Source organism: Carex rostrata, chromosome 19 (genome assembly GCF_964058835.1).
Source record: "Carex rostrata chromosome 19, lpCarRost1.2, whole genome shotgun sequence".
Lineage (NCBI taxonomy): Eukaryota > Viridiplantae > Streptophyta > Magnoliopsida > Poales > Cyperaceae > Carex > Carex rostrata.
In genome coordinates this window covers 3,360,479-3,372,222 of record NC_135936.1, presented here as the reverse complement: position 1 = coordinate 3,372,222, position 11,744 = coordinate 3,360,479, and the positions used below count along the sequence as shown (strand labels likewise).

At 33.8% G+C, this 11,744-nt stretch overlaps 1 protein-coding gene across 2 annotated transcripts; it reads left to right on the top strand.

Moving 5' to 3' along the window:
- Positions 1–2,195: 2,195 nt before the first annotated feature.
- On the top strand, positions 2,196–4,855 carry LOC144571260 (uncharacterized). Of its 2 annotated transcripts, none has more exons than XM_078320482.1 (6): positions 2,196–2,445; positions 2,737–3,016; positions 3,178–3,307; positions 4,078–4,236; positions 4,329–4,388; positions 4,480–4,855. In XM_078320482.1, exons 1-6 carry the CDS (start codon positions 2,274–2,276, stop codon positions 4,678–4,680), a joined length of 1,002 nt encoding a protein of 333 aa, XP_078176608.1. In that variant the 5' UTR covers positions 2,196–2,273; the 3' UTR covers positions 4,681–4,855. The 2 variants fall into 2 exon arrangements, with proteins under 2 accessions (XP_078176608.1, XP_078176609.1); XM_078320483.1 differs by having other exon boundaries at positions 3,181–3,307; positions 4,480–4,848.
- Positions 4,856–11,744: the final 6,889 nt, after the last annotated feature.

Here is an 11,744-nt window from a genome sequence, read left to right as displayed (position 1 = left end):
AAAATAAATAAGACCAATAAATATACAATCATATGGTAACATTCAAATTTTGCAGTACATATTTGTGGTTTATCATGGATATATAGTTATTCATTATTTACTGGTTATTTACCAACTTTAACGAATTAATGCTGGATAAGGACCACTGGGGTTAAGTGCAAATGGAACGGACAATTCCTCGTTTGTATCCAGCGGCCACATAATTAGTCGTAAATATAATATTCCCATCATTAAAATTATTTTTATTCGAAAGTTTGATGACGGGGATACCGATATTACATGCTATGAAGTTTGTTATATGCATGGCGTTGTCAAAGTACATAAAAATTGTAGTTTTGTTTTCCATTCCGTGGAAGAGGAGCGACCACTCGATAATGTTTATTTCGACTAAAAAGTAAATTTATAGGTATACAGAGAATATAAATAGGCCAACAATTAAAATTTTATACAATTTAAGTATTGATGATATATACATCAAAGATCATTAATTTCGGATTGTTGAAATTCTAAGCCACTTGATAGACGTCAGAATATACAATAAAACTCATCACTTTTTATAGACATGTGAATAATGTAAATTATCCATAATATTACATTTCAAATTCAAGTTTTAGTTTGAAGTGTTGGTCCAAAGCACTTAGAGGGGATGAATAAGGCTTTTTAAATTTTTTAATCTAAGCTATAAAGTTCTAGTATGCTTATTTTAGCACTTTTACAGATTAATTGTCCTTAATCTTGAGTTAATATTTTTGTTATCCAATATCTTGTGCTTCATGATTACATCCTCGATGTTATATTGCAGTTCATTAATTCATCCTTGATATGTATTTATTGAATTTTTAGTTGTCATGAACCTGCACAATATCTTAAGAAGAAAAAACTGTAAAATACAGTTATGTATGTTTTGCAAATCTAGTCAAACGGATAAGTCGAGGGCTCCAAAATCCAACATGAAGATTGTCAGTATTGTTAAAATATTGTCAAAGTGATTTTTCTTTGTTGAAACGCATTATATTTTATATACTTGTTTTTTTTTTATAACGAATATCAAATATTACTAGCAAAATATTCCAAAATGATATGTTTTTTTTAGGAGGACAGTTTTTATTATTTTTTAAGTTTGTAATAGCAATATTATAAAAAGTATATATTAAAATAAGTCTATTAAATGTGATCAATGTTATTTTCTTTATATACACATAAAAAATAATTACTTTTTGGTTTTGTTTTTATGTAAATTGAAAAATTGACGTTCATAAATTATCTACATAAATGTATTTTTACAAGTTCTCGATAACAATCAAAACTATTTACGGGATTCTCTACCCAAAAAAAAATCAAAAAAAAATTAAAATATCATTACATTTAACACGTGCGTAAAGAAATGACATAAATTATATTTAACAATTCTATTTTGATATTTAAGTTTTAAATTTTGAGTTATTACAATTTAAAAAATGAAAGCTAAACAAATATTAAGGCATTTGAACCCATCTCATTTGTTCTTATTACAGTATCATATTTTGTTAGCATTATTATTATACATTAATTATCTGTTTCGAATATGTTCCCAATTAGTTTATTAATCATCAGTTTTTATTATGGTATCATATTGGTTTGTATTGCATCCAAACATACTATCCAACATAGTATATACCGAAATTTTTATTAATAGAAAATATATTAAAAAAATATCGAGATTAGAGAACGCATTTGCGTTTTATCGAAATATAGGAAAACCGTTATGGTTTATCACAGTCTCTGGCCGTTATGACTTATCACGATCAGGATTAGCAATACTAATCACCGCACTTATTAATTAACTAAAAAAAAAAAATCTGACTGTGATTGATAATTACGGCCAGGCATGCATGTCATATTAAAAACAAACAAAAAAACTTAGATCTCATTCTACATGGTCAGATATTGCACTAGATTTGAATTATGGGTCTCTGGCCGTGATTGTAATCATGGCTAAGATTTTTTTTTTTTTTTTTTCAAGTTCGATGATTAGTATCGTTAATTCTGACCGTGATAAGTCATAATGACTAGAGGCTGTGATAAACCATAACGGTTTCCCTATATCTCGAATAAACACGAAAGCATTCTCTAATCTCGATATTTTTTTAATATATTTTATATTAATAAAAATTTCGTTAGTATATAATCCCATCGACTACTCCCATATCCTCACTGTGGCATCGCCGCCACTAGGGTTTTGTAGAACCCGCCACTCACAGTTTACAAACCCTTGAAATTCCGAAGGTAGCGAAATGGAGACGCAACGCGGCAATCTCTTCGATCTGTTAAGGGATGATGATCACGAAGATCCGTCTCAGCTGATCGCCGCTGTGACTGCCGCAGGCAAGCAGCCGCAGAAGATCCCATCGGTCAAGGGCTCTCAGGCAAAGCTCCCATCGAAGCCTCTTCCCCTTCAACAGGTTGGTATCGTTCCATTTGTTCTTGATTTTTTTTTGTTTGAATTCTTTTTGTATGATAATGTAGGTCCAGTGTCTGAAGTATTATTTTTTTTTTTTATAAAACAAAAGCCTCCCCGGTTTCTATTGAAATTAGAATGTAAGAGAAATGGAACAATGCTAAGTCCCATTGATTTGAAGTTTTGTACCCAATAAGATTCTAGTCTTTTATCTCAACTTGGGGAGAAAAATGAAAACGATCCAGTTGGTTTTTGCTTGTATTCTTCCTAACCCTTGGCACCCTTTTTAAAAATTACAGTGAAGGGGGCAAAGAACAACGGAGCCCAAATAATACAAACTAGCCAGAGTCAGTTCCCGCGCAGGGGTACACATGGCCAAAACCGTGAGTTCAGGGCCAAGGGTCATGATGCCAACACCCAAACAGAAGAGGGTTGGGGAGGTGAGACCCCACGAGGCTCTTCTTGGTACGCAAATGGAGATGTGAAAGATGCTTCATTAGGTGGCCCAAGGCGTGCATATGATAGATACAGCAATGCCAACCGTAGGCCAGATGCAAAGGGAGATGAATTTCGTACTCAGTTAAGATTTGTCCATTTTCTTATGCATTTAATTTATTCAAAAATTATTATCTATTTTCAATTTAAGATTAGTTTTCATACAAGTGCTCAAATTGATAACAATGGACATTGTTGTAAGATAAATTTTGTTATTATTTAATTTATGTTTTGAAATGTTGTTTCAGATTTACTGAAAAGGGAAGCAAAGGGAATTCTGAGAAACTTGAAAAGAAGGAAAACAGACCTGTTGATGATGGCAAGGCTGACAAAGAGGACCCACAAAAGGAAGAAGAGAAGGAACCTGAAGATAAGGTATAAATGACAACTTGCTGTATTGTATTGCAGCTTTCTCTTTAGCTTGTAATTTTTAGATCTATCTGTTGCCTTGAGAGAACTAGATGGCCATGACATGCCATCCTTGTTCCGTTGCAGGCGTATATTGAATTACCATTGCCCTTTTATGCTAAACTTGTAAGCATTATGACAATTGCTTGGCTAAGGGCTTTGGATATTGCTTCAATTGAAGTTTGAGTGCATATAGAAGAGTTTTTTTTTATGTTAGTCTAGCTGTAGGTCAGTACATGTCGCCTTGAGAGAACTTAATGGCTTATTTTACATGCTATTATTAGTTCCGTTGCAGGCGTATATTAAATGTATAATGGCTTCAATTTTGAAGCATCTATCAAATATTGTGATGCTTTACAAAGGGACATTCGACATTCATGTATTCATATATTTACTTATAGCTTAAAAAGGTGGTCCTACTTTCCGAGGATGCTTAAAAAGGTGGTCCTATTTTTACATATAGAAGAGTTTTCTATGTTAGTCTAGCTGTAGGTGAGGTCGGTACTCGGTACATGACGCCTTGAGAGAACTTAATGGCTTATTTTACATGCGATTCTTAGTTCCGTTGCAGGCGTATATCAATTGTATAATGGCCTCAATTATGAAGCACCTGCCAAATATTGCGGTGATTTGCAAAGAGACATTACACATTTATATATTCACATATTTTTACTTGTAGCTTAAAAAGGTGGTCCTGGTCTCTGAGGATGCTCAAATGAAATTTGACTTGATTATAGGAAATGACATTGGAAGAGTACGAGAAAATAATGGAGGAAAGGAGAAAGGCTTTGGTCTCAGTGAAGACTGAAGATAGAAAAGTTGAAATGGACAAGGATTTTGAATGCATGAAGCAACTCTCTGTCAAAAAGGAAAACAATGAAGTTTTCATCCAACTTGTAAGTCCTTATCCAATTTTGTATTTGTTTTGTAAACATCGTTTAAATTATTTAAGTGTTTTAAGCTTATAATAAAATTACAATCATAACAGGGTTCTAACAAGGACGCTTCGAAAAAGAAAGACACAGAGAGGCAAGAAAAGAGTAGAAAGGTAGGGTGCTTTACCTCCCCTTTCATGCTTTGTGCTATTTTCAGGAAAGATAATATTTCTAAGTTCTCATTACAAATCTTTCTTGTTTCAGTCATTGAATGTGAATAAGTTTTTGAGGCCAGTGGAAGGTCAGAACTACAACAGATCGGAAGGGCGTGGCCGTGCACGTGGCACCAACCGTGGTCAGGGTGGACAAACTAGAGGCCATTTCATTGGTTGGCCTGTTAGTTCTGATGCAGAGGTGCCTTTAATCAATGATCCCAGTCATTTCCCAACACTTTCGGTTAATTGAGCTGAGAAATGTCTTCGAGAACATTTTTTTTTTGCATCACTTTCTGTAATTTCATCTATTCAGTAATATATATATATATATATATATTTTTTTTTTTGGTCTTTTACTGAATGATTTAGTCTATCATATGTTTTTATTTGCATTTATAGGTTCTGTACAATTATTGGAGTTTCCTGTAAAGAATTCTTTAGTTAATAAATAACCAATTACCGTAATTTTTCCAGATTCTGCTGTTTGCTATTTGGGGCAGATCTTAATTCTCACATGGTTGTTTGGTCATTACACAGACACAAGCAAAGCCCAAGCATGGCGATGCAATGGGAATAAAAATGAGACCTAATGATTATCCCTTTGTAACCGCTGGATAGAGTATTAATCTCGGGCAGGGGCAGGGCGGGCCGGGTATATCCGGGCACGGGTATCACGGGTAGATGGGTATCTTGGGATATTTTTTTCAAAAACTGTGTCTTGCCCGTCCTATACCCGTGCCCGTTGTACCCTTGAGGGGCAGGTCGGACCGGGTAGGTGGTCCGGGTAGGGCTGTCCGGTTTTTTTTTTTTTTTTTTTTTTTTTTTTTTTGTTTCTTTCTTTCTGTTTTTTTTTTTTTTTTTTTTAACAGTGTCGTATAAATATTATTACGTGCTTATAATTTGACTTTTAAAATATGAATAGTTTAATAGCAAATAGTATATATATATATACATAAAATTATCGAGTCACATTTTTATAATTCCTACATAAATAAAATTTGTATATTTAATCGGTTAAGTACAAATGTATTTATTTATTTATTTACACGAGTCATTTTATTTTATTTTTAAATTCTCATTCTAATTATATAGTTTCATAATTTATTTATTTCTCGAAATTTTTAGTTTACATTTTAAATTGATAATATATTTTCTAAACGTTCATTTATTTTCAATAGGTTAAATAAAATATAAATAAAAAATATCTTAAATCAATTACTTTAAAACAATAAAATATAAATGAAAAATTTCTTAAATCAATTACTTTAATAATAATTATGAATTATTTTAAAGCAATAGGGTATAAGGGTGGAGGGAAATTTCAAATTTGGGTTTTGAATTAAAGTGGGTCGGGTATAAGGGTACGGGTAAGGGTAGATGGGTACGCGGGTAGGGGTAATGTCGGGTACGGGTAAGGTTAGGTACGGGTATGGTCGGTCCGGGTAGGGTCGGGTATTATTAAAAAAAATCATGACTGGCCCGATTTTTGCATGTACCCGTGTACCCGACCTATCCCCGGACATAGGGTACGGGCGGGCAGGGCACGGGCTGTCCTAGGCGGGCAAACTTAATGACATTATCAAAATTACCTTTAGATTATGAACAAGTAGTGATTACCTTTAGATTATCCAACTCGCCTAGCACTTCGGTCCCGGATGCTTGACTACTTCGTCGAATTCCCGGCGAAATGAGAGGTACGTGTTGCTCGGATGACTGCCTAATTTGGTTCATTTGGTCCACCATCATTGATTCCAGCTCAACCATCTTTTGGGTGTACTCCATTGTAATCTCTTGGCGTACCTGCTTGCGTACCTCCTGGCGTAGCTGCTCCAACCTTGATTCCATCTCGTCTTTGTTAACTTTGGCACGAGGTCTTCTTCGGGGTTTTGGTCTGTTGAATTCCTCCTTCCAGCCCCTGTAGGCCCTCTGCCCCTAACTCAACCCGTGTGTTCTGGATTCGGGAGCGCTAAGGATAAGGAATCTTCTTGTCTTGCGACTGTCCGGGCACCCGAATTGACCTCCTCATCCACCTCCAACTGTTAATTAAAAAATAGTTATAACAAAAGACTAAGTAATAATGTGCACAGAGTTATAATTTTGTTTGAATGACACAAAGTTATAACAAAAGACTTACCATTTTTTGAGCCACGGGTTCCACGTCTTTTGGGAGTACTATCCTCCCGTCAGCGGTTATCTCGGATCTTCCCATTAGCCAATCTTGGCCCATAGGATTTTGGATCCTAAGCACGGGTGAGTCAGAATCTTTGTTTTTCTCTCGAAATTCCGCCCATTCTTTTGACTTACACTCGTAACCACCTGACCCTAATCTGTGCGGGTACTTGTTCATTCGGGCGATCCTCCTGCCCTCGGCACTTTTTTTCTTCACACATCAAATTAAATCAACTAGTTTAAGGAAGACAAATACAGATCGAGAAAGAACAAAAACTAATAAGTTGGCTAAATTTATATACATGGAATTCTTCTGTTCTCTTCAAAGCTTGGAACTCCTCCCATACCCCTTGTGTCACCCAAGGATACACCCCTACCGGAGTTCTCCCTTCATTCATGTATTATGTTACCAACGTGCTCTTGAATTGCTTTCAACCTTCATTCACTATCCTCAAAGTCTTTGCCTTTGCCTTGGACTTTGGGTCGTCATCCTTGATGTTCCACTGAGCCTGATTGATAACAAAATTACTGCATGTAAGTTCATGTACAATAATCAAAATAAAAATTGAATTGTTAGGTATTTTACCTTCACAATCTTCCACCATTCCTCCTTCACTGTTTTTTTAACGAATTTATCCCACCTCTCAACCAAGATAGATGCCCACTGCTTCGCCATATTGCTACACCAATTTGAGTACTCCGCCCTATGTGGACCCTTCGGACGTCCGTCTTCCCAGAATGTGATTGTCAATTCCTTCTGCTCATTGGTCTTCGTGCACATTGTCGGACCTCCTTTCCTTTTTTCTTCCTGAGCCTGAGGGACCTCTTCTTCCATCATATCTACATCCTCACCTAATATCATATCTACATTCTCACCTGAATGTGACATGGTTCTTTCTACAGAAAAGATACATTATTAGAAAACAAGCACAATTATAATTTAAGCAACTAAGAAACAAGAAACAAGTAAACAACTATATACAACAACTCAAAATTTCCTTAAATTACATATTGGTCCCTGTCAGTTCAAGTATTGGTAAAAACAGATCAACACTGTACCAGAATATACACTGGGTTGGTACACTGGTACTAACCACATACACAAGTCAAACAACACACACTCCACATTCACAGCGTCAGCACAGAACCAGCAAAGAACAGAACAGCACAGCCACACACAACAGAACAAGGCGCAGGACAGCAAGATAGGAAGGAAAACAAGACAGCAAAATAACCACACCCAAGATAGCAACAGGGAAAGGCACCAGCCAGCAAAACAGAGAGGCACAAGTCAGTGCCTTTGCCGGGAAAATCAACAACCCGAGCAAAGGCAATTTATCTAATCGAAACCCAACAAGGCAACACCAACCAATTTAAACGGGATAACTCAAAAATTTACCCGATTAGAGCTAGCATGAAATGGAGAGAGCAAGAGGAAATCAACACCAGAACAGTAACAACAAGCACCAGCACAGCACCAGCCAAGCACCAGAACAGCAAGCGAACCAGACAAGCGAACTAGATAAGCAAACCAGAACAAACCAGAACAACAGGAAAGAGGGGAAAAAGAGGGATTTCTCAGCACCTGAGTGAAAATCAAGAGAGAGGAAGAGATGTGGGGGTTTAGGGTTTAGAGGAGACGAGGGGATTTTGAAAGGACGACAGAGACAAGGCGCGCATTTTATTTTGAGTAAACCATTTCTCCACGGACGTTTAATAAATCATTCGTGTAAGAATGCCTTTCTACACGGTTTTTTAATTAAACATCCGTGTAGAAATGCGAAGAGAGCTACACGGACATTTAATTAAACAACCGTGTAGAAAGGGTTTACATACGCGAAAAAATGCGCGCCTGATGTTCCAGAATTTTCAAATTCCAAATTCCAGATTTTTCAAATTCCAGATTTTTTCAAATTATTGTTCTCTTTCAGAATAGATGAAATTTTTTTTATAGGATGCAGCATCATGTTCCTTGATGAAATAAATTGCTTGATTTTTTAAATTCCAGATTTTTAAAAATAAAAGGGACCTTTTTAATTTATTACATTTTTAAGTTTTGCATTTAAACTGAAATAAATATATTGCATTTAAATAATAATTTCAGAGTTTGAAGCGACGTCGTTTCGTCTTCCAGTGTAAATAATAATTTAAAAAGAATATTTCAGTTTAAATAATAACTGCAAAATTAAATATTACACTTTCTACACGGTCAATTAGTGGAATATCCGTGTAGAAATATATTCCTACACGGATGTTTAATTAAACAACCATGTAGAAACGATAGAGGAGCTGCACTGATTTTTAGTTAAACATTAGTGTAGGAATACTTTTCTACACGGATATTTAATTAAACGGCCGTGTAGAATTTAAATTTAAATATTAAATTAAACGACCTTTTTTATTATATTCTGGGAAGACGAAACGACTTTTCAAAATTCTATATAATCTGAGAAACTCCCCCGTTTCGATCAAAATTCAAAAACATCTGAGATTTGGAAGAAGAAATGGCCGCTTGGGTGCCACCGCCCCCCTGAAATGTGCCACCGTCCCCCACAAATGTGCCATGGCCATGGCCCCCCGGCTATGTCCCGCCCGAAGAGTAGGTTGATATTAATTTCCAACTCCCTCTCAGTCTCGAAGTCCCTCCCGGCTATGAAATGCCTCATCTCAACTACAGGAGGACATGGCCATGGCCGCCCTCAAATGTGCCACGGCGAAGCCCAAGGGGGCACCCACCACCAAAGTCCTACATAAGGATGGACAATCGCTGGATCCTGCCAAAGAGACCCTGGATTAGGAGGAGGCCGGGGTCACGCCAGGGCCTTTATGAAGGATTGTTTTATTAATTTAGCTAGTTTTTTTTTTGTTTTCTTCTTCAATGGATACTTTTAGTATGATGTATTAGCTAGGATCCTTTTTGATAATATATTTTGTTCTTAATTTAATCAGATTTTGTTTTCTATAAATTTTTCTTTTTTGTTAAATACTTCATGCTATCTAATGTTATAGATATAAATTAGCAGTACAAAACAACCAACAAATAACAATATATAATCACTACAAAGTATATTACTTTAAAAAAAATATTTAAAATTAACTTAAATAATATGTCTAGATAATAACATAGAATAATTAATAATGCTTAATGCTGTCTAAATAATCTGATTTGAAAACATAAATTAACACTTTCTACATAATATGAAGAATACTCTCTGGGTTTACAAAAAAAATATAAAATATAACATAATATAATTTTTGGAAAATTAAATACCTTTCTACATGGATGTTAAATTGAAAGTCCTTGTACGAATATCTTTCTACACGGATGTTTAATTAAACGTCCGTGTACGAATACCTTTCTACACGGATATTTAGTTAAACGTCCGTGTAGAATAACTTGAGGTGTCTTTTTTGTATATAAAACTTATTAAATAAATAAATTGCTAATGTAAAAAACCTAAGGTTTTCCAGATTTTTCAAATTCCAAATTTTAAAATTTTCAAATGCAAAACTTAAAAATAAAAAAAGAAAAGGCACCTTTTTTTTATTTTTTTATTTTTAAGTTTTGCATTTAATATTTAAACTGAAATAAATAAACAACATTTGAACAATGATACAAAATCATATTAATATTTAACAGATCATACAAAAACACACAACAGATCGTACAAAATGATATATAATATATTTAACAGTGATAAACGTTTCCACATAAAAATATAAAATAAAACATCTCTTGTTCAGGAAGGCTCGAACGATGGTGGTTAAATCTTCAATTAAATATAGCATGGCCAGCTTCTAGCTCCTGAGATAAATTGCTTGATGCATAGAGGAAAAAAAAAACAATTAGAAATTGCATGCAACATCACATTAATTCCTTCATGAAATAAATTGCTTGATGCAAAAAAAGAATTAAAAAGTTAATAGACAACGAATTAAAAAGCTAGATATACTTACCTTTTTGTTTCCTCTTACAGCAAATTAACCCTTTCAACGATTTTTCTTTCAAGATCATGAAAAAAAGATGGCGAATTGGATCCAAGAATGAATTCTATCTCCACATAAAAACCATTCATTCTTGTTCCAATTCGCCATCTCTTTTCCATGATATTCTTGCCCTCTTCACCTTCTTTAATTCGATCTCCAAATGAATCGATCTGCTGGATTTATAGAAACACAAGAAATTACGTTCCCGACCACCGGTTCAACCACTGCATTAACTATTATTTTCAATATTCCCACAGGTTCAACCACTGCATTTATTACCTTATTTTTAAATTCCAGATTATAATTTTTAAATTTCAGGTTATTTATTTTTAAATTCCACATTATTTTTAAATTACAGATTTTAATATTTCTATTTCTACAAGGTCGTTTAATTAAATATTCGTGTAGAAACATGTCGTACACGGACTTTTTATTAAACAACCGTGTAGAAAAGAAATGAGAGCTAGACGGATATTTCATTAAATGGCCGTGTAGGACTCCTTTTTTAATTAAATGTTTAATTTGAACAGTTTCACGGAATTTGAAAAGTTGCCTTTTTATTAAATTCTGAAAAGACGATCAAAACGACTCTTCAAAATTGTATTACAAAAATTCTTAGAAATTAGTTTAAAAAATCTGATATTTATATTAATATTTAAGTAAACTAATATGATATTTATAATAATAAATAATCAGATTTTTATATTAATATTTAATATTAATAATCAGATATTTAAACTAATATAATATTTAAATTCATATTTAAACTAATAAAGTATTTATATTTATATTTAAATTTTAAATAAATAAAATATAAAATACAAAAACACAGTAAAATGTTATCGGTTTACAGTCATCCAAAGCTCTCATCAATACTGCAAATAAACTCTGCTTCTCTATTCGAGTCATTAATACAGAGATGGATCTTCTTACTGATATAAAAAAAAATATTATAAAAGAAATAAAAAAATTGAAATGAGAAACAAATTAATATCCAGAGATAGATATATAGAACCAACCTTAAGTCTTTATAGTCTGACCATTCATTCGGCTCTTCATCTTTGAAAGATTATAAAAGAAATAAATATTATACTTTGGTTTTTTTTTCCAAAAAAAGAAATATTAAAATTTTCAAGTCTAATATGCATTGGATTTTTT